At 37.7% G+C, this 27,278-nt stretch overlaps 4 protein-coding genes and 1 pseudogene across 4 annotated transcripts; 2 read left to right on the top strand and 3 right to left on the bottom strand.

Moving 5' to 3' along the window:
- Positions 1-302: 302 nt before the first annotated feature.
- Positions 303-3,844, top strand: LOC107606305 (cytochrome P450 711A1). Its single transcript, XM_016308348.3, has 5 exons — positions 303-699; positions 2,032-2,184; positions 2,277-3,042; positions 3,146-3,241; positions 3,333-3,844. The coding sequence occupies exons 1-5, from the start codon at positions 464-466 to the stop codon at positions 3,666-3,668; spliced, it is 1,587 nt and encodes a 528-aa protein (XP_016163834.1). The 5' UTR covers positions 303-463; the 3' UTR covers positions 3,669-3,844.
- A 58-nt stretch (positions 3,845-3,902) lies between these two features.
- On the bottom strand, positions 3,903-6,295 carry IQD6 (IQ-domain 6). Its single transcript, XM_016308349.3, has 4 exons — positions 6,014-6,295; positions 5,581-5,805; positions 5,168-5,509; positions 3,903-4,850 (listed from the first exon to the last, which is right to left on the bottom strand). Exons 1-4 carry the CDS (start codon positions 6,086-6,088, stop codon positions 4,188-4,190), a joined length of 1,305 nt encoding a protein of 434 aa, XP_016163835.1. The 5' UTR covers positions 6,089-6,295; the 3' UTR covers positions 3,903-4,187.
- A 2,520-nt stretch (positions 6,296-8,815) lies between these two features.
- Positions 8,816-12,462, top strand: LOC110265161 (uncharacterized). The gene is made up of 4 exons (XM_021108000.1): positions 8,816-8,819; positions 10,235-10,671; positions 11,086-11,283; positions 11,350-12,462. The coding sequence occupies exons 1-4, from the start codon at positions 8,816-8,818 to the stop codon at positions 12,460-12,462; spliced, it is 1,752 nt and encodes a 583-aa protein (XP_020963659.1).
- Positions 12,463-12,803: 341 nt separating this feature from the next.
- Positions 12,804-13,700, bottom strand: LOC148554356 (uncharacterized; annotated as a pseudogene).
- Positions 13,701-20,790: 7,090 nt separating this feature from the next.
- Positions 20,791-23,980, bottom strand: LOC107606307 (Mitochondrial substrate carrier family protein). The gene is made up of 7 exons (XM_016308350.3): positions 23,426-23,980; positions 22,298-22,383; positions 21,998-22,205; positions 21,709-21,841; positions 21,419-21,603; positions 21,193-21,321; positions 20,791-21,097 (listed from the first exon to the last, which is right to left on the bottom strand). Exons 1-7 carry the CDS (start codon positions 23,615-23,617, stop codon positions 20,996-20,998), a joined length of 1,035 nt encoding a protein of 344 aa, XP_016163836.1. The 5' UTR covers positions 23,618-23,980; the 3' UTR covers positions 20,791-20,995.
- Between the last annotated feature and the right edge of the window lie 3,298 nt (positions 23,981-27,278).

The following is a 27,278-nucleotide window of genomic DNA, read 5'->3' as shown; positions in this document are numbered from 1 at the left end:
AAAAGGAGAAGGAAAGAAGAAAAAAGAGAAAAGACAGAAGAAATAATTGTCTATGATCTACCTTTGTCTCTGCTTTCATTGCCACCTCCGTACTATTTTGATTCCTAAAATAAAGATTTTAAAACTAAGTTATATTTAGGAATGATTTTATATAAAAAAAAATAGAAATAAAAAAATTTTCAACTTATATCTTTTGACCAAAATCTTACTTAAGGAAAAGAAAAAACAACAAAATGGATAATTGGGTACAGAGGTGGGGGTATCCGATCCCATATATTCGTTCTCTATGTATGGACAAAAACACCATGGCCCATGAGCATATATTAAGTACACTATTCACAAATCACAATATTCCCAAGACCCTTATTATTATATAAGCAAGACTGAATCTACGAGGAGAGTACCATACTACCAACGAAGCTAAGACAAAGAGTAGTAGTACCATACCCCTCTTAACGAAACCATGGATTTGGAATGGTTGTTCCCAATAGACAGTAATTCTTCTTCATTAACAGCAATATTATTCACTGTGGTGGCGATCATGGGAGGGTTGCTGGCCTATTTGTATGGGCCATATTGGAAGGTAAGGCAGGTTCCAGGCCCACCAACATGGCCTCTGGTAGGACATCTTCATCTCATGGCTAAGTATGGTCCTGATTTGTTCACTCTCCTTGCCAAGCAATATGGCCCAATCTACAGGTTTCTTTAATTTAATTACTCTCGTACTCAATAAATTGTAATATCCCTTTTTATGATCTTGTGTTTGATTGAAGAAGGAAGAAGATGAGATATCATCAATCTTGTAATAACAATGATGATGATAATATGGGTTATCCAAATTAAGGTTTGACCTTGGGATCTGATAGGTGGGTGTGAAGGAACTAGCTAGAATGAATTAAGAAACGTGATTAATTGATCATTGTAGAATGCAAATCACAAAAGCACAATTAGCTTTAGCACAAGTGAAGAGAGGGCCCAGCGCGTGATGTAGCGGTCCTTTCAGCTAAAATGATTTATGCCTAAGTCAACAAAGATAGACATAGGACTTTAGGTGTCTTTCATGTTCTTATTACCTCTATTATCATATTAGTCAACGAGGGTTTCAGTACCTCTCTACTCTTGCTATTAGGGTGGGCACGGTCGATTTGATTCGGATTTATAGGAAAATTAAAATCGAACCGATCAAAATATAATTAGTTCGGTTTGGTTCGAATTTGCATTTTTTTGTACATGTATCTGAACCAAACCAAACTGATTAAAAACGGATTGGTTCGGTTCGGGTAATTGGGTATTTGATGATTTTGAAATTCATAAAAAAAAAAAAAACCCAAATTTTTATCTTAAAAATTCAACAAGTACAATAAACATGTAACATCAATAGAAATAATCCAAACATGCTAAACACCAAATACATTAAAAACTAAACTCATTAAAATCCAAACATATTAATAATGAATAATCATTGTCTAATAAAAAAGTTATATATATTTTTTTATTTTTTTATTTAATTAATATATGATGAGGTTCGGGTTTCGCACCCCCAAAATCGATACCCGAACCAATCATTAACAAAAGTCATCAGTTTGATTCGGATTGGATCCGATTAACCGTTAATTTCAGAACCAATTTAATTAGTTCGGTTCGAATTCAGACGGATAATCGGATACCCGCTATCCGTGCTCACCCCTACTTGCTACTACTTGCCAATCTTTTTCTTCTTAAAAAGAGATCATCAACTTTTAACATCAAATCACAGCTTTCATTAGTGGGTGTTGATATAGTAGTAATTTAATATACTAGATACTAAATTTCTATTTATAATCATATTTATATTAGTGCCGTAAAGAAATATTATTTTTATAACCAAAGATATAAAAATATGAGAGTATAATTTTTAAGAATAATAAATATAAAATAAACATAAAAAACATAAACTAGAAGAGAGGGGGAACAAAAAAAAGAAGAATTAACTAAAGATATACTGCAATATAACTAGATAAGTAATGAAACTGAGTCTTTATTATGATGCAGATTTCATATGGGAAGACAACCACTAATAATAATCGCAGATCCAGAGCTGTGTAGAGAGGTTGGAACAAGAAAGGCTAAAGAAATTCCAAACAGAAGCATGCCCTCCCCTGTTTCTGCTGCCCCTATTCACCAAAGGGGTCTCTTCTTCACCAAGTTTGTTTGCATATTCTAATGACCTTCCTTGCTCTTTGACTCTTTCTATTCTTTTCTAATTTGTTTCTTCACTTCACTTCATTTATTTTCAGGGGTGAACAATGGTCTACTATGAGAAGCACTGTAACTTCCTTCTTCCACACGTCATTCATATCAAGTATGGTGCCAACAATGCAGTCATTCATAGAACCAGCAACCCAGATTCTTGATTCCCATGCAGAAGCACAAGAAGACATCAACTTCTCTAACTTCTCTCTCAGATTAGCAACCGATGTTGTTGGCCAAGCATCCTTTGGTGTCAACTTCGGCCTCTCCAAGCCTCATTCCACCAAGAATGATGCCGAAGATGGCGAAGATGAAGTGTCACAATTCATCAACCAACATATCTTCAACACCACACACCTCAAGATGGACTTGTCCGGTTCCTTATCCATCATAATTGGTCTGATTCTCCCAATTCTTCAGGAACCCTGCAGGCAGATTCTCAAGAGGATACCTGGCACCATGGACTGGAAAATTGAGCGTGGTAATCGTAGTCTAAGCGGCCGTATAGATAGGATTATAGAGAAGAGAATGGAAGAGAAGGGAAGAAGTTCAAAGGATTTCTTGTCAATTGTGCTGAGTGGAAGAGAAAGAAAACAGAACTACCTCACACCAGACTACATAAGCGCTCTTACATATGAACAGCTTCTTGCAGGGTCAACTACCACATCCTTTACCATGTCTTCCATTGTATACTTGGTTGCTGGGCATCCTCACGTTGAGAAAAAGCTTCTTCAAGAGATTGATGCTTTCGGTCCAAAGGACAAGATTCCCACTCCTCAGGATCTTAAGGAAAAGTTTCCTTATCTTGACCAGGTCAAACTCACTTTAACTACAAATGTAACTTCAAGTTGCAAGGGACAACCAAATAAGATATGATATTCAATAAATCATATACCCTTTTGGATGTTTTGTGCAGGTGATTAATGAGTCAATGAGGTATTACATGGCATCCCCATTAATTGCAAGGGAAGCATCAACTGATGTAGAGATTGGAGGTTACCTTCTTCCCAAGGTAACAACACAAGATATCATTGCTTGATCATACTTTCATGTTTTGACATGTTCTTAATAGAATATAATCATACTTTTTTCTGGTTATGCAGGGGACCTGGGTGTGGTTAGCCCTCGGAGCTCTATCAAAAGACCCAAAAAGCTTTCCGGAGCCAGAGAAGTTCAAACCAGAGAGGTTTGACCCAAATTGTGAAGAAATGAAAAGAAGGCATCCCTATGCTTTTATTCCATTTGGAATTGGTCCCCGGATTTGCATTGGCAAGCAATATGCTCAACAAGAGGTCAAGCTTACATTGATTCATTTATACCGCAGATACGTGTTTCGCCACTCACCTGACATGGAAATCCCCTTAGAACTCGACTATGGTCTTGTTCTCAATTTCAAGAATGGTGTCAAGGTCCGAGTTGTAAAACGAAACATTGATTAGTTATCTGATAATACATAATAATTCTCAAGATTAGAGACCAAACAGGAGAATTGAGGATGAACTGAACCAAAATGCAATACAATTTTATATTATAGACCAACTATGTAAACCAACCACCTGTGAAATAATTGGTCACAAGTACTTTGTTATAAAATACTTTCCCCTCATTATTCTGCTAAGGCTTGGAAAATGGATGCTCACTACAATTTTTAAGACTTTTTATATGCAGAAAGATGGACAAGAAGTGCTTCTGATATCAATACCCACACACAACTAAAGTACTAAACAATGATACAAGGACAAATGGAGAGAATCTTGAATTAACATAAACTGTAGTAGCGAAAGCACAAAAGCTACTTCCAAGTTCTACCCCTAGCTAACTCAATTAAAAGTGCATCGAACAACATGATGTTGAACTTCTTGGAAAAGAAATGAAAAAAGATAAATACAGAGAGATGTTGAGTTTGCATCCATCAAGTACAAAACAAAGACGCTAGCTATATGTTCCATTGTTCCCTCTCACCGTGGTTTCACTGAGCTCTTGTCCAAGTTAAGTGGCCTTGAAAAGTTGATTGAATGGTCAGAACCAGCAGTGCTCTTTGCATCCAAATTAGACAAAATCCCTACCCTTTTGAGGAACTGAAAATCATCCATGGATTGTTGCCTCTGAGCTCTATTATACACTTGATTGCTACTACTTCTTTGCTTTGCCTTTGTTGACTTTGTCAAGTTCATGTAATTTGGCCTATTGCTGCTGCTGCTATCTTCTGTTCTATCACAAGTGTTACCAGATACTGGTGTTGTGGATGTGCACATAGAAGATGATGCAGAACTCTCGTCATACCGAAATTCAGAACTTGGACTTGAAGATGAACGAGTGGCTTGTCCAATAATTTGGGGAGGCCTAGCAGAAACCCTTGTTGTGACATTGTTCTTCTTGACTTTCACCATGTTTGGTTCTGATGGTTTCGAATTTGCACCAAACGAGTCCACAAATTTCTTAGCAGGCTGTGTTGTTTTATCCGAGATTTCAGCCTGAGACTCCTCCATTAATCTACTCTCCCATGGCTTAGCAGCCATCCAACGTTCCAACCAACTCCAACCCCAGTTAGATTTGTCAATGTCTAGATTCTTAAGGGAAGCGTTTGTTCTTGAACTAGAACTCGGTGTTGATCTCCATTGCTAAAAACACCAACAACAACCAACTTTGAGACATTAAATCTTAACCAAACAAAAAGATGTAAATAGAAGAAAGAATAAATTAGACGCTGACAAATGTGCCCATATAAGAATAAAACGACAATTATAACCACGGAAGATGGCCTTCGTGTGCTAAAAGTACCCAGACGTTGGTTAGCAATTAGTCTGTTAGGATACTTTTGACACACATAAGCCATATTGTCGTTTTATTCTTATACAGATATACTTGTCAGCGTCTATATCTTTCATGGCTAGAAATGGTAATTTATTCATAGAAGAAAAAATGAAGAAGGTGATACCTTTTGAGCAAGAGAGTATGCAATGGCTCTCTCCCTCTTGAATGCACCTTGTTGGCGCATTTGAATTTTGGCTTTAACATCTTGCAATGTTCCTCTGCTATCACACCACCCTTCCTCTGCTTGCTTCAGAATATCAGCTTTGCTGCGTCTCTGGTTAAGCATTTCCTGAACAGCTTGTCCTTCAACGGACATTCTCACGCGCCGGGCACGGACTCTGGCCTGCACGCGCACCAACGCCTGCATGCACCTCAGTGTTACGGCGGCCTGCTTCCTCACCTGCCTGCCCCTCACAAGAGCCTGAAGCCTCACCACTCCCTTCAACGCCCTCAACGCTCTTCTTGCCTGCATTCAATTCACACCATTTAGCTTTCTTTCATACAGATCTGGATTGGAGAATGCAGTTATGTTATTACCAAGAAACCGCGGAAAGCGGTTTGGATTCTGATGGCGGCCCATTCTTCCCTGACCAGTCGGAAATCCTTCGGAGGAGCTCGAACCACGGCGGCCATGGCAGCCGTGAAGGCTTTTGAAGATGCTGGTGGTGAATCGGAGCATTCGGAGGCTGGTTTGTGGGTGCTGCCTTTGTCCCCGGAGGAAGTCCTCCATAGTCTCCACTTCTTGGTCTTATTATTATTCCCCTGAAAGAAAGAAAGAAAAGGAAACATGAAAGGTGATGAATGAACGAAGTTGAAAACTCAATGTGGTCGACTTCATGTGAAGTTAGTCCTTAGATGAAAATTTATCTGACGACTCTCGTATATCAACTTCACTTGAAGTCGAGTGCACCTGAGTTTTCACCATCAACGAAGTAGTTAACAGAGAAGGAAGGAAGGGGAAGGGACATACAGGAAGTAGTTCGTCTTTGTCGGAGGGCTTCTTGAGGCCGATAAAGGCTTTGACCCATTTACCTGAAGCACCCATTGGGTTCAGTTGAGTTACAGCAAGTAAGTTACTTCACTTGAAATGCTATAATGTTGGAGAGAGAAAGGGGAGAGTGGAGTGTGGTGTGGTGTGGTGTGGTGTAGTGGGAGTGGGAGGTTACTAGATTTTGAAATTCAAAAAACGTGCAACGGACAAAGGGTGTTAGATGTTGGAGCCACTGAGGTTGTTACCTCTGTTGGCCCCGCTATTGCTCTATCAATGGATGATTCCTTCCTTTGCCTTTGCATTGGAACCATCACGTTTCCCCATCACCTTTGGCGCTTTTTGCCTTTTGCCAATTTCACCATTTAGGTCCCACCCCCAAAGTCTTTTAGACCGTAGATGGTGACTATTGGTAATAATAATCTTTCTTAGCGCATGAGAGTTAATAAAACAACTTTGCTAATTATCCAAAAAGAAAAAAGCAATTGCAAATTTGCAATGCATGGTTTTAAGTATTTATCAGCTTATATATCATACTTAATTTAAAATTTAATGCAAAATTCGTTATTTTAATGATTGATTTTATTTTAATTTAACATTATATAATAAAGTTACAATATTCATTTAATGGATATATAAATAATATTTTATTAATTTTAAAATAATATAGTATATAGACTGTAAAAGAAATCTAATAAAGCGGAGAAAAAACTAAATCTACACATTGCGATCCAAAACTGTATCGCGCGTTTTTTTCAACATAAAATTAGTTTTTGAAATTTAAAAATTAATATTTTTAAAACATTCATTGTTTGACTACATATAGAGTTGATTCTTTAGACTTTCTCTTAATAGAAGTAGCTAATTTTGGAGATGATAATGTCACCCTTGTGTTGATAACATTATTTTTTTAGTGTTATTTTTTATTTTTTTAAAGTATTTATAATTTTTATAAATATAACAAAAAATATTAAAAATGTTAATATGATAAATAAAGGGGTAAAAAACGTAAATGTGCCAAGGGGGCTTAAAATTACCCAATTCAGCCAAACGAAATTCTGATACATCAATCCACCAAACGAACAGTTGTTCTATACAAGGGTGATGAGCTGTGGCTTCAGTTCAAAATTGTTGGCATGGATGGTCGGCTTTTGAATGCTACTTTCACAGTTTCCTGGGTTTGGATTGATGTAAGAGCCTAAAACTCTTCTATCCTCCCCAGCATGATTTGCTCGACCTCCTCTGCCATGGTTGTGAGCCTCTTCTTCATGATGGTTTCCCATGTTTTCTTTCATGTTTGGTTCAAAGTATTCCTCAAAGTGTTCCTCCTCTTCTTTAGCACCAACTACACGTTTGTCTTTTGCCTCCCTCCTTAGTCTAACGAAGGTTCTCTCAGGTTCAGAATCAAAGGAAGTTGAAGCCCCGCTTCTTCTCCCTGTCATACAACCAACAAGTACAAGCAAAGAGAATAGGTGCAGAAAGTATATCTATCAGAATTACTGTTAGTGTGAGTGATGCAATATATCAAACAGTTAGTGGGTTAGTGCGATGAATGGTAAATAACAAAGAAAAAGTAGGGGGAAGGGAAGAAATTAACTAAAACAGGAAGTAAATAACTCAAACAGAAATTTAAATCAAACAAAAATAAAATGCTCAATCTAGTTATCCTCCAATCTAATCATTGTTGATGCACAATCAATCTCCGGCAACGGCACCATAAACTTGATGCACGGAAAACTTGTCTCATAACAAATTTTCTTCGGCAAGTGTACCGAATTTGTCGTCAAGTAAAAACTCACAATAGAGTAAGGTCGAATCCCACAAGGATTGATTGATCAAGCAACTTTAATTAGAGGAATGTTCTAGTTGAGCGAATCAGAAATTGAGTTGAGAATTGCAGAAAATTAAATGGTGGAAATGTAAATAGCAAAAAGTAAATTGCAGAATCTTAAATGGGAATGGGGAAATTGCTCATAAATGTAAATGACAGAAATTAAAGAGAATGGGTAAGATCAGAAATGGGGAGTTCATTGGGCTTAGGAGATGTTGCATTCTTCGGATCAATCTCATTTTCATCTCTTCCTCAATCAATGCACTCATTGATCTCCTTGGCAATCTTAAGTGATTGAATGACAATTTCTTGTAATTCAATCTCTCAAATCTTGATCAATAGCTAATTCCTTGGTCAATTGCTCATGAGAAGAGATGAAGTATGGTCACTGATTATACCACATGCATTTCCCAAATCAAGTGTTGAGAGGATTATAGTCACATATCCATCCAAACCCAATTCAGTCCAGCATGAGAAAGCATTTCTAGCTTGATCTCTTCATTCCTCTTTCAAGGTTCAGAAGAGATCCAAGTATGAATAGCTTCTTTTCCAAGATAACTACCCAATTGGATGAAGATCGAAAGCTTTCAAGTAAAATCAAGAGAAAAGATAGAAGAAGAATAATGAAAACTAGTATTGATCCATCAAATTACAACAGAACTCCCTAACCCAATGAAAGGGGTTTAGTTGTTCATAGCTCTGGAAAATGAAAACAAAGATGGAGAATACATGATGAAAACTAGAAGTGCAGAGAAAGTAAAATACAGAGAGTAGTTCTATGCCAAGAGGCTCCCTATATTTTCCAACTCCCAAATAATTCAAAGCTACTCCTATATATACTACTCTTCTGTCCTTCTAGTTGATTCTTCGAGTCTTGGGCCTTTGGATCTTGAGTTTGAAGCAGTTCTCTTCTTCATTGGGCTTAACTTTTACTTGCAGAGAGAAAGTATGAAATGGGTATGGACTTTGTCTCAGGAAGTTAGTGGTGTTAACGTTCAGTGAAAATATGGGTTCGAGAACGTTAGTGACAATCACCTTTTTCACTAACGTTCCTCACCAAAGTTAAAAGCCACGTTAACCTCAACGTTAGTGGCACAAACGTTGCCACTAACGTTTCTACTATGTCCTTCGCACACGTTATTGGGACTCAACTTTCCCAATAACGTTGAGAAGCCTCCCCCTTCCCTACGTTAGAGTCCACGTTAACTTCGTTAACGTGGCTCTTTTAACGTAGGCTTGCCATCCTTCGAGAACGTTAGTGACACTTACCATTATCACTAACGTTTCAAATTGCCCCTATTTTCCACGTTAGAGTCCACGTTAACTAGGTTAACGTGGCTTCTAACGTGGCCTTGCTAGCCATCTCCAACGTTAGTGACAAAGTTGAGTGTCACTAACGTTGGCTCATCATTCCCTTATCCACGTTAGCTTCCACGTTAACTTAGTTAACGTGGGAGTTAACGTGGCTCATGGTGGCATGTGTGGCTCCTTCCAACGTTAGTGACAATGTTGGGTGTCACTAACGTTGGCAATCACCTTCCTTCTTCACGTTAGCTTCCACGTTAACTAGGTTAACGTGGGAGTCAACGTGGCTTATTGGGGGCTTGTGTGCTTCCAACGTTAGTGACAATGTTGGGTGTCACTAACGTTGTCGACCACTTTATTTCTTCACGTTAGCTTCCACGTTAACTAGGTTAACGTGGGAGTTAACGTGGCTTAATGTGCTTTGGCCAACGTTAGTGACAATGTTGAGTGTCACTAACGTTGGCTTCCCCCCTTTCTTCTTAACATTAGAGGCCACGTTAACTAAGTTAACGTGGACTCTAACGTGGCCACTCATGATCTTGGTCCAACGTTAGTGATAATGTTAAGTGTCACTAACGTTGGCTCCATTTCTTTACTTCCACTTGATTCGAATTACTATGAAGCAGAGATCTATATATATGATGTGTACGTGAGTTGCTCTCAATAGAGGGGTTAGATGGCTAGTGAGGATAGTTTTCTAGTGTTGGTTCACCACAGAGGATCGATTAAGAGAAAAACTCGATCCGGTGTGAAGTTCACCGATAAGGATCCTCTCTGTATTATCGTGAGGCCTACGACGAGCTATGATGACCTTGTTAGCTCTGTACTTCTGAAACTTGGTCTTGATGGTCTGAAAAGGGTTAAGAAGTTTTTCTATCGCATTCCAACGACGGTGCTCCAAGATACCGTGAAGTATGACCGTTTCACGATCGGGAGTGATGAGGACTTGCAGGTCATGTATCATTGTCGCCGGCAGTTTTCCGAGGTGAGGACACCAGAGCTGTTGGCAAAGTTGGTTGATGTGGTATCCAGCTCGGGGGGTTCGAACCGGAATACGCACACTTTAGCCGTGGTGGCCGGTTCTAGCTCGAGACCTGCCGTTGCTTCTTCCTCCGTCCCTGCATATGAGCCACCGACCCAGCCTGTCGCCTTCCCTTCGTTCGCTGTTGACCTCAGCGGCAATGTCGGCGACGAGGTTGGTACAGGGGAACATCTTCCGACCTCAGTACATTGTTCTACACCAGCTGGTGTTGGAGACGGATTGTTTGAAGATCCAGATGACGATGATGTTGAGCCGGATCTGATTACTGACGACAGTGGCGATGATCTTGGAGCGAGTGACCCGAGAGGGGCTGCAGGTGGATCTAGTTCTGGGACACAGCAGTACCCACCCCATTTTTCATCATTGGACCTGGATGCCATGAGGCATGATGGGCTTTCTGGGCAGGCTGCTGGATTTGGCGTTAGAGATGTGGACGGGTCTGCTGGTATGACAGAGTTCCAGGTTGGTCAGCAGTTTCAGGATAAAGATGAGGCCTTGTTGAGTGTGAAGACTTACAGCATCCACCGAGGGGTACAGTACAAGGTAGTTGAGTCTGACTATCGCCGGTATGTGGAAAAGTGTTCTGAGTTTGGGAATGGGTGCACGTGGTTGATTCGGTTGAGTCTCCGGCAGCGCAAGGGAGTCTGGGAAGTGAAACAGTACAACGGACTGCATACGTGTCTCGCCACCTCTATCTCCAGCAACCATAGGAGTTTGGATTATCATGTGATAGCGACATTCATTATGCCAATGGTGAGGGCTGATGCATCCGTCAACATCAAGGTGCTCCTAAATGCCACGGCCGCACACTTTGGATTCAAGCCGACGTACAGGAGGGTCTGGATGGCGAAGCAGAAGGCTATTGTCGTCATCTAGGGTGACTGGGATGAGTCGTACAATGAGATCCCTATGTGGGTGTTAGGAGTCCAGTTGACCATGCCTGGTTCAGTAGCAGTCCTTCGGACATGCCCTGTTCGAGTTGGGGGACAGTTGGACGAGTCTCATGCTTATTTTCATAGGATGTTCTGGATGTTCACACCTTGTATCGAGGCATTCTGTCATTGCAAGCCGTTGGTGAGTATCGACGGCACCCATCTATATGGTAAGTATGGGGGAACGTTGCTTGTCGCAATTGCATAGGACGGGAACTCCAACATACTCCATGTGGCATTTGTACTAGTTGAGGGTGAGAATGCTGATTCGTGGTTCTTCTTTCTCTCCCACCTCCGTCAGCACATCACACCGCAGCCAGGTCTTCTAGTTATTTCGGACAGGCATAACGGCATCAAGGCCGCCCTTGACGCTCCTGATGGGGGATGGCTACCTCCGGCTGCATACCGGGCATTCTGCATTCGACACGTAGCAGCAAATTTCGCCCTCACCTTCAAGGGCAAAGACGCTCGGAGGCTTCTTGTGAATGCCGCAGATGCAAAGACCGAAGTGGAGTTCGATTACTGGTTTGACATTCTGCGGTTTGAGAATCCGGCCATGTGCGACTGGGCGAACAGGATTGAGTATTCATTGTGGACACAGTATTGTGATGAGGGTCGCAGATTCGGGCACATGATGACCAATATCTCTGAGTGTGTGAACTCAATCCTTAAGAGTGTTAGGAACCTCCCTGTGTGCTCGCTGGTGAAGGCCACATACGGCAGGTTGGCTAAGCTATTTGTCCGCAAGGGGAGGGAGGCCAAGGCCCAGTTGGGAACCGAACAACAATTCAGTCAATACTTGGTAAAGTGTATCGAGGCCAATCTGAAGACGGCTAGGTGCTTCACGGTGACTGTATATGACAGGGATAACTCGGAGTACATAGTGGTAGAGACGACTCCGACTGGTTCGTTCTCACTGGGTAGCTACAGGGTCTCACTAGCTTCGCAGACATGTGATTGTGGCTACTTCCAGGCACTTCATTTTCCATGTCCGCACGCATTGGCATGCTGTGCCTACTCACGTGTTACTTGGCAACCATACCTCCACCAGGTGTATCGACTAAGTTCGGTTTTCAGTGTATATCGGATGAGATTCACACCTCCAATCCCGGAGGGTTTCTGGCCACCTTATGACGGGCCGACCGTTATACCGGACCCGAATATGAGGCGTGCGAGGGAGGGTCGTTCGCGGTCCACTCGGATAAGAACCAATATGGATGAGGCAGATCCGAACCGGCCCAAGAGATGTGGCCTCTGTAGGCAACCTGGACACACTCGTCGAAGTTGTCCACAGACCGGAGGACCCAGCCATGCAGGGTGAAATAAATAGTAATGTCTTGTTTTGTGTTCCACTTGGAATTAGTTTTATCATCTGTACTTTTTTTTTAGAAAAAGATGTACTAGGTTTGCTAACTAGTAGGTTTTCAGTGCAGAAAAATCCGTCTCGTAGAAGACATGTATGTTAAATGTGTTAACTATTATGGAAATAAATTACATTTGGAAAATACAAATGTTTGCACCGTGACTAATACATAATAACGCAATGTTAAACTCACTGCTGCATGATCTGATGAACTAACAAAGTAAAATACAACACTGATAACGAAAAGATATAACATACAACAAATAGTTCACGAAATAGCATATACGACCATACACAAATCATCTAAAGAGGTGCGATCCCATGCCACAACGGGGTGGAACTCGTGCCCTATGACCTCTCCGGATAAGGGGCTCCTCATCCTCGATCTCGTCCTCCTCGTCATCCGGGGGTGGCTGTGCAGGCGCCCTAGACTGGACATGTGTGGGTCTGGTCGATGATGGTCCGGCGACTAAATGTGACGCAGCAATATGTGCGGATGGTGGGGTCCCACCTAAGGCGAAATGCTGAACAGGGCCCACGGAGGGAGGCTCATTCAGATTGACATCTAACGCTGCCTGCGTCCCCGACGTCTGTCCCCGTCGACGGGCTGCCTCATCCTCCTACATGATGGTGGTGATCTCATCTAGGAAATGCGATCCACCAAAATCCACGTCAATCCCATCACCGGCAAGAAACTCTGAAAACATGGATCCCGGAATCACCCATGGAGTATTCTCCTGAGGTGTCTGGTCATCAGTCGGAACACCAATGAAGTAATCTCCGAGAGGCCCCTCTCCAAGCCCGGTGTCAGCATGGCTCGATGGATCTCCCATATCAGATCCATACCACTCTCCACCAAGTCCGCCATGAGCGGGCCTAAAACCCCCCACTGCAGCCCCTCCTCCATCGGCATGATCACCACGACCAGGCATATCATGTCTAGGAGCAGCCCCCCTCCTCCTGCCTCCATGCCCTCGTCGTCGACCACCGCCCCTACCGGCCTCATCACCCTCCTCCATAGCCTGGTCCAGCCATCTCCACTCACGCTGGCTACGACGTGTCCCGACTCGAGCTCTCCTCTCAACTCGACGCCTGTCAGGAACGTCGTCAACTCGGTCCATATCTGGAACTCGGCCGGCACCCCTCTGTGTCGCCTCAACAGGAATAGGAATACCTCTCGGATCTCCCAAGTACATCTCAGATAACAAGAACCTCTTTCCATGCTGATGCCACCAGGCCAAGAACTCATGTGAGGGTCCCGGGTCAGCAACAACGTCGAACCGTAACACGTGGTCCGCACGTGTCTCCCAGTGAAGGTGCCAATGCTGTAAATGGGACGGGAACCAACGGTCACCACCTCTCTCGTCCTTCGACATCAAGAAGTCGATGTTCAGGGCGGGATGCGGGGGAGGCTGTACCCCGCCGAACTGCAGTAACACTCTATCAACCTGATGCCACTCAACCACCGCAAAATATATCAGGGAGGTCACACACCGCCATAACATCGTATGCCGAGGCTCCAAGACCTCCGGATGGACAACCTGGAGGACGTCGGGTGTGCTATAGGGCATCCATATAAACTAAAAAAAGCAAATCAAATCCATTTGACGAACTCGTTAAACCGTATAAACTGAAAGAAGCATTAACTATACATATGAGATTAGCGTACTTACATCCCGAGCCTGTAACAAGTCGATCTTCAGTCGAGCCATCTGTACCCGAGGTCCCTTCTCGCTAATCCCAGGATTGTAACCTGACCACATGCGTAGGAAATTAAACATGGTACTGTGGTCATTAATGATTCTAAAAGGCATAAAATTGCATGAGAAATTGACAATAAATAAACTAAAGATAAATAGTTCAATACGATAGTGGTACCTCGAGGCAAGGGGCCAGCTAAACGCATCATACCCAGCAGGCCTAAAACCAGGAAAACGCCAAAAGATCCACAACTGAAGTAATTGTAACGGCCCAGCTAACTTCACTACATGTCTGTTGGCCACTCAGCACATGCAAACGGTACAACCATGCTAGTGCCGCCGACCCCCAGCTATAGCCACCCATCTCCTCAAGCCTAGCCACAAACGGTAACCATCTGATGTGTATACGATTGCCTGACTTGTCTGCAAACAGCTGGGTGCCCAACAACATCATGATATAGGCTCAGGCAAAGCGCCTCACCGTCTCCTCATCCGCCCCTTCGGGGCACTCTCCAAAAGTCTCCTGGAACCAGGTGCAGTTCACTGCAAACTTCTGTATCTGGTTCGCGGGAGGTAACACACCTAGCAACTCATGGAACCACTGCCAAGCTGGCCTGCCACCATCTATGTATACATGGAAGTCTGTCAGGCAACCATTGACGTAACGTCCATCTACTGGCAACCCCAACTGGTACGCAACGTCCTGAAGTGTGATCGTGCACTCTCCGAACGGCATGTGGAACATGTGCGTCTCCGGACGCCACTACTCCACAAAGGCACTCACAAGGGGCTCGTCCAATCTAAACCATCTGTCGTTCAGTCTCGCAAGATGGTATAATCCGGCCATCTGCAAGTACGGAACGTACCTATCATCCAGTCGCATCCCCTGCTGTCGCCGCATGCTCGATATGCAACGCCGGGGCTGCGCAATACATGGACCGCATAATTAGAAACGATTTACAATACCACTAACAGATAAAACTCACAACGTAAACAACTAAAATATACCACTTGCAATAACAGATATAGTCAACCACTAACAGAATTTCTTACGAAACCGCAAACATAAACCTTTTCTGGCTAACACATGCACAAAATAATGGTGGTAAACCACTAGCAAAACCACATACTAAAACCGCGTACAAAAAATCACTAACATAATCCACACGCAAATCCACTTACGAAAACCACATGCAAAACCACTCAATTAACCACCATCAATACCACCACCCTAAACTGCTAACATAAACCGCTAAGATAAATCACCCTAAACCGCTAACATAAACCGCTTACATAAACCACCATCAAAACCGCAAACAAGACCACTAGAAGAAACCGCATGCAATACCACTAGCCCAACCCACTAACATAAACAGCCAATAAAACTGCATGCAAATCAGCTAACATAAACCACTATCAATACCGCTATCATAAACCACTAACATAAACCAATATCAGAAATCACTATCAAAAACCACTAACCTCGTCGTTGATCACCCCGGCGATATGAGCAACTCCATCCAGTCGATATAGCCTTCTCGGATCGTCCCCCATTGCCTGACTTTGCCGCTCCACTCTTTCTCGGACCGATTCTGGGTCGTTTTCTCTGGGATTTGGTGGGGTTTGAGAATGGAAAAGTGATTCGAATGACCTTGGTTCGAACTCCTTATATAAGCAACTCCCACGTAATTCGAATGAACTCGTTTCGAATTACTACTACTTTGCAAAATTGAGTAATTCAAATCAACTTAATTCGAACTACCTTAAAAGCATGATTCCCTACTAATTCGAATTTTTATAATTCGTTACATATTGATTCGAATTACATGTTGCCAATTCTTTCAAATAATTCGAGTTATATCAATTCGAATTACGTTGAAAACTAATTCGAATTACATATATTTGTTCTTTGGTGGATTGATGTATCAGAATTTCGTTTGGCTGATTTGGGTAATTTTAAACCCCTTGGCACATATACGTTTTTTACCCTAAATAAAAATTGGTGATAATTAAAAAAAAATTAAAAACTAAAATTAAAAAAACCACGTTATTAATTTAAGAATGACAATATTACTTTCTTTAATTTTAGTCAATAAATAATTATTGAAATAAATTCATTCATTTATTATTTTTTTTAAATTGTCTTTTAAGTTTTTATTTCTTTTTCTTTTTGCTTATACTATAATTTTATTTATCATTATTACTATTGGTTATTTTAAATTTTAAATTCTAAATCTCAATTTTTTTTATATTTTAAATTAGTTTTATATTTTTTAGATTTTTTTTTTACTTTTTGATATTTTCTTCATATTTATTTTTTTAATTATTGACTATTTTTAAGTTAATTAACTAAAGTAGTATTGATTCTTTAAATTCTTTCTATATTATATCAAATGTTTAATTAAATATATTAAATTATTAATATAATTTTACTTATTATTTTCAATTTTTCACATAAAATCATCTCAACAATTTTCATTTACCTAATTAGTAATATCCTAATCTAACCATATTCCTAGGTTCCTACAAATTCAATAGTTAAATTAAAATGAAAAGATAGAAAAAATGTGTAGTTATTTTTATGTGAAATTACAACAACAACAACAAAATTTTGTCTTACATGAATCAAACGATGTCATTGTGCTTTGTCATGTATTATGTTTACAGAGAGACCGTTTACATATAAATCTCGTTTGACCACCTCATGAATGGTCTTCTTAGGTCTTCCTCTGCCTTTCACCCCTTGTCCATCTTCCATCTCATCCACCCTCCTGACTGGGTGTTCTGTCGGTCTTCTTCTCACATGTCTAAACCACCTGAGACGTGATTCAACCATCTTTTCCACAATGGGTGCTACTCCAACTCTCTCCTTTATATCTTCGTTCCTTATTTTATCCAATCGCGTATACCCACTCATCCATCTCAATATCTTCATCTCTACCACACTCAACTTATGTTCGTGCTCCCCTTTGGCCACCCAACACTCCGTACCATAAAGCATAGCCGATCTTATAGCAGTACGATAGAATTTACCTTTATATTTCAAAGGCACTTTTTTTGTCGCATATAAAACCAGATGCACTCCGCCATTTTGACCACCTGCTTGGATCCTATGATTTACATCCTGAATCTCTCCATTATCCTGTATGATGCACCTAAGATACTTAAAACTTTTAACTTTTTGTAGGATATTTTCTCCAATCTTCACCTCTATATTAGGGTTTTCCCTTCTCAGACTGAAATTACATTCCATATATTCCATCTTGCTACGGCTTATGCGCAGATCATACACTTCTAGATCTTCTCTCCATAAGTCTAACTTCTTATTTAGGTCTTCTCTTGACTCTCCCATAAGGACGATATCATCGGCAAAAAGCATGCACCATGGCACAAGCTCTTTGATGTGCTCTGTGAGTACTTCCAAGACTAATGTGAAAAGATATGGACTTAAGGATGATCCCTGGTGTAATCATATACCAATAGAAAATTCTTCTGTCATACCACCTTAAGTTTTCACACTAGTTGTGACCCCATCATATATGTCTTTAATTGCACGAATATATGCGATTCTCACTCTCCTCTTTTCTAAAACTTTCTATAAGGCCTCCCTTGGCACCCTATCGTACGCTTTTTCCAAATCAACAAACACCATATGTAGATCCCTTTTATTACTACGATACCTCTCCATCATCCTTCTTAACAGGTATAAATCCAAATTGGTTCTTTGTTACTTGTGTCTCTTTTCTCAACCTCCGTTCTAACACCCTTTCCCATAACTCCATGGTATGACTCATTAGTTTGATCCCTCTATAGTTTTCGCAACTTTGTATATCCCCCTTATTCTTGTAGATAGGTATCAAGGTGCTTTTTCTCCACTCATCAGACATCTTCTTTGACCTTAAAATCTCATTAAAAAGCTTGGTTAACCAGTTGATGCCTTTTCCTCCAAGGCCCTTCCAAACCTCAATTGGGATATTATCAGGTCCTACTACTCTGCCATTTTTCATCTGCTTTAGAGCCTCGTTTATCTCGAATTCTCGAATCCTTCGATAGTAGTCAAAGTTTTTATCTTCTTTCCTTGTGCACAACCGACCAAGGCTCGGAAGAGTCTTCTGTTCTTCATTAAATAACTCGTAGAAGTAGCTCTTCCACCTTTCATTAATCTTCTCCTCTTGAGCCAGCACTTCTCCATCCTTATCCTTTATGCACTTAACCTGATCCAAATCTCTCGTTCTTCTTTCACGGCTCTTTGCGATTCTATATATACATTTTTCTCCTTCTTTCGTGCCCAAATACTGGTAGAGACCCTCATATACTCTTGTTCTTGCTTCACTTACAGCCACTTTTATCTCTTTCTTAGCCGCCTTATATTTTTTTCAATTATCTGTATTGCGGCATAAAGACCACTCTTTAAAGCACTCACTTTTTATCTTTATCTTTTCTTGTACACTCGTATTTCACCACCAGAACTCCTTATCTCTTGGTCCTATTTCTTTATATTCACCAAATCTTTCTTTTGCTGTTTTTTTTCCTTTATTTTTATGTGAAATTAATATATAATAAAAATTTATTAAATAATAATTTAATTAAATATATTAAATTATATAATAATTCTTAATTAGTAGTTTCACATGCTTATAGGTTTCACGAAAAAATAAAAAAGGGCATAAAAAGGCAGGAGGCCTTTGTTGTGTTGTTGTACCATTGTACCAACAAATAGAGAGAGAAAAGAGGGAAAGCTGGCGAAAATGGTAACGGACAAGTGATTGCCACAAACACTGAGTCAGTGCAGTTAAGATATGCTGCTCTGCTACCAAAGCTTTCTTTTCCGGGTTTCCCACACCATTGGCCCCCTCCATCCAATTCAAGTTCGTCACACAAATTAGTAATGATATATGAGTTAGTAAATTTAGTTAGTAATTAGTCAGCATAATTATTAAATAAATAAATTTTATTAATTTATATATATATATATAAATTATATATTTTGTGTATAAATTTTTATAAACATAAATATAAATTATTATTAATTAAGTGCTAATTTTTAAAATAATAATATTTATTAATTATGTAGTCTTTATTAATAATTATCCAAAGATAAAATAAAATTGGTTTCGTTTCAGACAATTCAAGTGGCTTCTGGTGCACCTACACGATCCCGGTTTGAATTTTGCCTTTTGAGGGTGCATTAATGGATGCGAGTGGATTCAGATTCAGGCATTCAGCTTCCTAATGTCGAGGTCACGTCACTCTATTAATATATTTTTGTTTATTATTAGTATATAATAACCCACAAACTTGTCCTTGTTCTTTTGGTCATATGAGAAGCATTCCTATTGATACTGAGAAGCGTGAACTTCAACAAATAAAATAAAATATTTCGAAAAACCTGAAAAATGTTCAATTTGGCTCCTACTTTATAAGCGATTTGGAATTCAAAATGGTTAGTAAATAATTTCCATGCTCTATGCTTTTCGAGAACAGTGTAGCCATTCATGTCCGCAACCGCATGGCAGTGGCAGGACACTGTTCAGTAGCAAAGAATCCAAAGACAATTCCTTTCTATTTTAATAATAATGCAAAAGACAAACACACAACTTCAAATCAAATGCCAAATTGACTTTATTTTTTAGTGTATCTATGATTTGATTGGCGGCATGAAATCGAAAATATCAATTTCAGTCAGCTGTGTATCGCATCTTGCATCCTGTTAATTCAATTTTGAATGTGTTTTGTTTTTGCACAAACTTATTATAGGCCTACAAATTACAAAATGCAGTTTGCTTATCATAGTTAAACTAAATGGCCCAGCCCAAATGGATAACATAAATCCCGCTAATGGATTATTTTAGAAGTATCACTTAATCATATACATATATTCATTTGGAGTTGGTTGAGTGGTCAGCTCACTCGTCTACTTAAGTAAGTGTCAGGAGTTTGAACCTCACCTTATTCATGCAGCAACTCATTAGCTAGCGGCAGACCCTTAAATGGAATTAATTGTGCTTACCTAATATACACCATATCGTTCATACAGAACTGAAATTGAAGAGTAGATCTTGTCAATTGTCATTCTTACTTTTCAAAAACTTTTATATGAATATGTTAAGTAATTATGTAAGTATATGATTAATAGAAAATGACATTATTACAATATCCAATTCCTTTAAACTATCCTACACAAAAAGATATTGATAATTTTTTTTAATAAAAAGTAGTTGGCGCAAACTCACGTTTGAAGGCCTGAAAAATAAAAAGTTAAAAACAAAAAGAAGAAAAAAAAAATAACACCGACTGTGCCACCCAACCTTTCCATAAAAAAGATATCGCTATTCAAAACTACAAAAGACATTGTCAATGATTAATTTCTTACTTTCAAATTTCAATTGTCTTTTTTCTCTTTTCTTTGGCATCCAATAACACCGACTGTGCCACCCAACCTTTCCACCGCAATTGTTGCAACCCAAAAGTTCAATGGGGAAACACTATTTTGTGTATGTGTGTGCATGTGTTTTTATTTTTTTTTTAAATATTGTCCATGCAGCACATTAGCATGTGAATATGTGATATAAAATAACCAAGAATATAAAATCACAAGGTAATAACTACTACTATATTGAATAGCATCGTGAATTACAGACCAATCTATACATTTGGGGTCAAAGAATTAATGTGTATCAACTATCATCATTGTGAAGGAAACTTGAGCACTAATCAAAAGGGTTTCCTGTAAAGAAATCAGAAAATGGCAACGTAACATTGCTGTCAGGGATAGAGCATTATGGAATGAATCATCCAGTGGAAACTGATCGAGACCTCTGTTGGGGTGGTATGCCGAGCCAAGACTTCATCATGTCGTATGTGGTGAAACTTATTGCAGCTGAAGGAACAATCTGTGAAACACAGCATGGACCCTTTCAGATCAAATATACCAGATAATACTATGTGAAAAAAGGCAATGTAATACTCAAAGTCAAAGCTCGCATACCCTTATATAGTTGATGCTTACACCTGCAAACAACTGTCTCCACCCTTGGTTTTGAACAATTGTTCTTAGTCCATGGAATGTATTTCGGTATCTGGCATTTTCATGAGCTGCATTTTCCAAGTTACCAACCTGCACAAACAATGACAAGATGAGTAAAAAACAAGGTCTTAAGTCTCCAACAAACGGATGGCAATGGTATATGAGATATTAAGTTATAGTAAACTACCTGCATTTGTCTCTTAACAACATCTAAAGGGTATGTTAAGGTCTGGCCAAATAACCCAGCTAAGGCTCCGCAAGAGAGGCGCATCAAAATGGACTTTTGATGTTCTTCAGGAACATGCAATTTCAATGTCTCATACGTGTAGAACTTTAAACCAGCATATGGAAGTATTCCAGTAATAGTTGGTCCTAAGGAAACGGAAAATTGTGGATTTCAACTAATGACCTTAACAAATTGCATTTGGAAGGCAAGCAAGAAATGCATCAAAATTCTTCACCAGGAACCAAACATACCTGCACCTCTATAAAGTCCACGAACTCCCCCTTCCCTGTAGACACTTGTAAGAACACTTTTAATGCTGTTGTGACCAGTTTGAGAATGACCTCCTTTCACACCATCTTTGAAACTGCCTTTTTTCTCTACCACCTATAAGATTGAAGAACAATGATGAGACAGAATGAACAATAATAGAACTGTAGAACCTATAAAGCTCTTATTGCTTTTACCTAGTTGTACAACATTGTATAGAATTCAATTAAATCTGGACAGAGTGATGTAACAATGGTTCAAGAAGATCCCTACCCGATAAGCGAGTTTGGTGCGGGCAAGATCTAAGGGATATGTACATATTACTGAAGTTCCTCCTGCTGCGGAACCAGCTAAGAGATCAACAATAGGACCTGATCCTAACATAGGATAATTGCTCAAGATCCAGCTTTTATATCGCTCATATGTCATAAAATGCAAGGCTGCATATGGAACAATCCGGATAACGCTAGCTCCATTTCCTCTAAAGATCACCACATAAGAACAGTAAGTTAACAAGACATACAATGAGAACAAGAAACAAAAATAATTCATATTGTGCAATCTGAGTCTTACTTATATAGTCCTAGAAATCCTTCATGCTTTGATAACCTTTTCAATGATTGATACACACCCAGAGTATGAAATCCTGCTGTCCTTGTCTGCAGATTAAAAAAACAGATGCAAAATTATAATTAAAAAAAAATGGTTAAAGAGGAACATACATAAACCCATTTACAAAACAATGAGCTTGCATAAGAATAGAAAACTCTCATTGACAAATTAAAAGGAACTATTAGCCTCTCAAAGAAACTTGATGCAATGTAAGTTACATACAGGGATGAAAAATCAAGAACTTTAAGTATCCAGCAAGAGCCACCATTACCAATGGAGAGGCAAAAACAAACTGAGACACTAGACAAGTGCAGTTACATAGTTAAGCCATAGCACCATGACAAACATCTTTCCTTTACAAACTTTACTTCTCTCTAAGGGTGGCAACATGTACCCTACCAGCGGATACCAACCCGACCCCACCCGGTCGGGTAGGGTTGCCAACCCGATCCGCAGCGGGTAAGGTAGGATGCGGGTAGGGTTCTCGTGCGGGTCGGGTAGGGTGCGGGTTGAACCTCAATCCTACCCGACCAATCCGCACTCTATATATGGATATGTTTTAAGTGGATGTTGAACCAAAGACCTCTCATTAAATACAAAAAATCCTTAGTCAATTAAAAAAGATATCATCAAGTTATATAATAATATTGTTTCTTTTTTGTAACCTGCGGGTAGAGTCGGGTACCCGCGGGTTAAGAGCGGGTAGGATTAGAATAGAATTGAGTTTATATAAAAAATCTCAACCCGCGGGTAGGATTAGGGTTGGCTCCAAACCCTACCTTACCCTACCCATTGCCACCCCTACTTCTCTCCCCTTCCATTGTGCTCTTAGTGGTAAATTCTAACTTCTAAGTCACACATACTTACCATAGTTCAAAACCATTAATAGAATCACTTATTGCATTTATCCAACAAAGCTTCTCACGTCAGTGGTTTAATTCATAGTTCATTCTCAATTTTATTCTTAGTTCTGTTTCATGATTTCTCAACAAAATACTCCCCAATAATTCTTGATCAACACAACACATATAAAGGCTATGATGTTCATATCCTCAATCATAAATAACATGAGAAAAGAAGAATGAGGACCTGCCAGAGAATCTTGACCCGTTCGAGGGGTGCAACGGTGGTCTTAGAAATCGCACCGGCGAAGCCACCGGCGATGAGCTCCTTAACATAGATAGGGACGCCATGACCCAATCGAGATCCATCCCTCTGAATCGATGCATTCTCCACCAAACCAGCCAGCTTAGACCCTTGTTGTGATTGTGAAGAATCCATACCACAACAAGGGAAAAAGAATCAAAATCTGTTGTTAATCAATGCCACTCTGGAGCTCATAAAACTCCTAATCCCATCTACTTCTGGAGAAGGAGAATAATTGCGTGTGCAACAACAATGGCGCAGTGATTACGTCACCCACCTGAGATTTGGGGATATTCAAAAGCGTAGAATTCCCTTCAACAACGGATAGCGAAGGAACAGAACAGGACCCCCCGATCACAACAGATAAAAACGAAAAGAAGATATTATGATTTTTGGTTTAGAAGAAGAGAAAGGAAGGAAAGAGAACAGGTATGTGAAATTCAGATACCTGTTCTCCTTTGAATTTTTGTGTTTGTTTCGAATGCTCCGCTTTCTTTCTTTTTTTATAGTAGTTAGCGGTTATATATATTTAAATTTAAAGATAAATAAATAAATTTAAAGTGGTTATGGTCATGGCGAATGGCATCGCATTCGTATCTTTTTTGCGATACTGACGGGGCAGGCGGGTTAGGCGTATCATGTTCAGTTCAGAGTACCTCCCGTGTCTTGTTAACATCAACTCGGGAGTTTAAAACGTGATTTTTTTAAAGATATTTTTTAGTGATTAAATTATATTTTTTTGTTAAAATTAGATTAAATAAATAGATTTGATTAAAAAATTAATAAATTAAATTTTAAATTGGTTAAAATTAATATTTTTTTAAATAATTATAATAATTATATTATAAAAAATAATTAAAATACTTTAATTATATATATATTTTTTAAAATTTTAAAAATTTTAAATTCTAATTTTATGACGACATAAAGAGAAGAGAAAAATAGGATTTAGAATTTTTAAAATTTATATTATAATAATAATAATAATAATAATAATAATAATAAAAGTATTTTAGTCATTTTTTATAATAGAGATATTGTAGTCATTTTTATAAAAAAAAAATTAATTAAGATCAATTTAAGGAATAGTTTACTGATTTTTTGTCAAAGCAATTTATCTTATCTAATTTTGACAAAAATAACATAATTTAATCAATTATATGTATTAAATTTTAATTATTAAAAAATATCTTTAAAAAAACATTTTAAACATCTTTATCTAAATAATTCCTAATAAATAAATCTAAATATCATTATTTATGAATACGAATACTAGCAATCCACATCAATTTTATTCAAATCCATCACCATATATAATTTAATTCTTTTTAGATTTAACTTAGTTACTACTTTTTTTTTCCAAAAATGCTTGTTTTTAATTGGAAAATTATATTCGTTAATTCAACTATTTTTTTTAATTAAAGTTAGAAATAAGACTTGAATCCAAAATTTTTAAGTGAAAATAGAGTGAGTTATAATTTATTACTATTATTTTTAACTTTTTTTTATTATTAGTACTGGCTAGTATATGTGATGGTGGTAGTTGTCGTTGTTATTGTTTAGAATTTTAAAAATAGTTTTAAAATAAATAATTTTAATTAATAAAATATGCAATCATTTGTTATCAACTATAAATATTGAAATAATTTATTTTCATTAATTTAACTTAAGCTTGTCGCTGAAAAAATGTAGAAATTTTGTTCAATGATTTTTTTCATTTAAAAATTAAAGATTTAGATAAAGAGTGTGAGGACTGAGGACAATATAGAAAAGTTTCAAATTTTTTAATATATTTAAATATATCAAAAAATTAAAATTTAATATTTAATTTGAATTTCAGAAAAAATTTTATTTATATTTCTTAACAAAAATCAAAATCCTAAAATGTAAATTCATATAATTAAAAGGTACACTTTATTTTTTTTTTCAATTATGTTAGTTCACACAAAAAATTAATTATAAAATATATATTAAAATAAAAATAAAAAATAAATTAAACACATATATTTATATATATGATATCTGATTTAATAACTAAAATTATTTTGCAAGTTATATTTTTTGTTCTATCAAAAGATTACTATTTAGCTTACCACAAAAATTTAATAGATTTTAGTTAAAAACTCACAAAAACTAAAAGAACCGCATTCTTTTAATTATACTCACGAATTTAATTAAAAGTAAGAATTCCAATATTTAGGGTCTATTTAGAAAGTTTTAAAAGTAATTTTTTTTTAATTTTTGACTTATGAAAAGTAGTAGTATTAATGTCTGGTACAATTTTTAAAACGAAATTGCGGCTTTCTAAGAAGCTATTTAGGAACTTATAGAGAAATTAAAAAAAAATGACTTCTCTTATAAATCATAATACTACTACTTTTTGTGCTTATTTAGGCACTATTATTTTAATAAAAAAATCATTTTTCAATAAAAAAGGTCTTTTTATTTTTTAGCGTATTTGGCAAATTTCTAGTAGTAAAAGTAAAATATTAGAAAAATAAAAAAATATCTTTTTTGAGAAACTGTAATTTACATATTTTTTTAAAAGATCTTTTTTTCTTAAAAAAAAGATATTTTTTATGTAATAAATAAACAAAAAAATACTTTTATATTATTATACCCAAACATAATTGATAGATAAAAAAATCTTTTTACATGAGATAGCAAACATAAAATTACTTTTACTTTTCTATAAGATCTTTTAAAAAAAGATAATTCAAAAAAAGATATTTTATTAGAATCTCATCCAAACAAGCCTTTTATTATATTTTTATAAAATAAGCACTTTTATAATTAAAAATCCAAATACAAAATAACTTATTTACAAACTATTTTAATTATTTATTCTTTAAACTATTTTTTCAAAAAAAAAATAAAAAATAATTCAGCTGTTTACTACTCCACGCCCTTAATAGTTAATACTATTCTCCTTCTCCATACATTTTGTCCTAAGATTCCAACAAAGAAAAATATACTTTCCAAGAAGATTGTTACACAACCATAGCAAATAAACATTTTTTCTTTTTCGAAAAATTATTTCAGCATATCGTGACATCTGTTTTTTCTTCCATCAATTTCCATCTGCTGCTTCTGGTCTTAGTTTGTCGTTATTTACTTACTTTATATTTTCCCTCACATGACAAGGATGCAAAAGGTAGTTCTTAAGTCAACACCATCCCATGAGTTTGGAACGAGAAAGTTCGTTCTCCCATTAGTCTGGTCAGCTTGAAATCCATACAATATGTGTTTCCATGTACTGTTAATATGTCACTGAAAGAGAAGGTTGCCAAATATTTAATATTTTTATTAGGTTAGCCATTACTTGTTTTTTGGCTGTGAATTTATTTGACAGGTGTGGAGTGCTTGGATATGTGTATTTAGTTGATAGTGGTCTTTTCTAGTTCGATTTTTTAAGTTGGACAGAAGAACTGAGTAAAAATGAGGATCGAAAGCGGTGGTTGATGTACTTCTGTGTGGTCATTTAGAATATTTGGATAGAAAGATATTTCAAAACAAAAACAAAGGTGTAGAAAATATTATCAACATGACCTTGCTTAGCTGCAACGAGTAAAGAAGTGTGGATTCTTTTTGTTATTAATGGCTATGCTAGAGATGACATGGAGATATTTCTTTGTGCTATTATGTTACTTTCTTTAATTTTCAGTTTATTGTGTTTGGCTGGTTCTGTTTGTTCTACTTTAATATGTTGAATTCTTTGTTTAAAAAAGCAAAGTTAGTCATACTTCTTGTTATTTAACGATACATAATTAACTTTATGTGAAGTTGATAGTAAAAA

The sequence above is a fragment of the Arachis ipaensis genome, chromosome B7 (genome assembly GCF_059453495.1).
Source record: "Arachis ipaensis isolate K30076 ecotype BB chromosome B7, ASM5945349v1, whole genome shotgun sequence".
Classification (NCBI taxonomy): Eukaryota; Viridiplantae; Streptophyta; class Magnoliopsida; order Fabales; family Fabaceae; genus Arachis; species Arachis ipaensis.
This window is presented reverse-complemented; position numbering and strand designations above follow the sequence as displayed.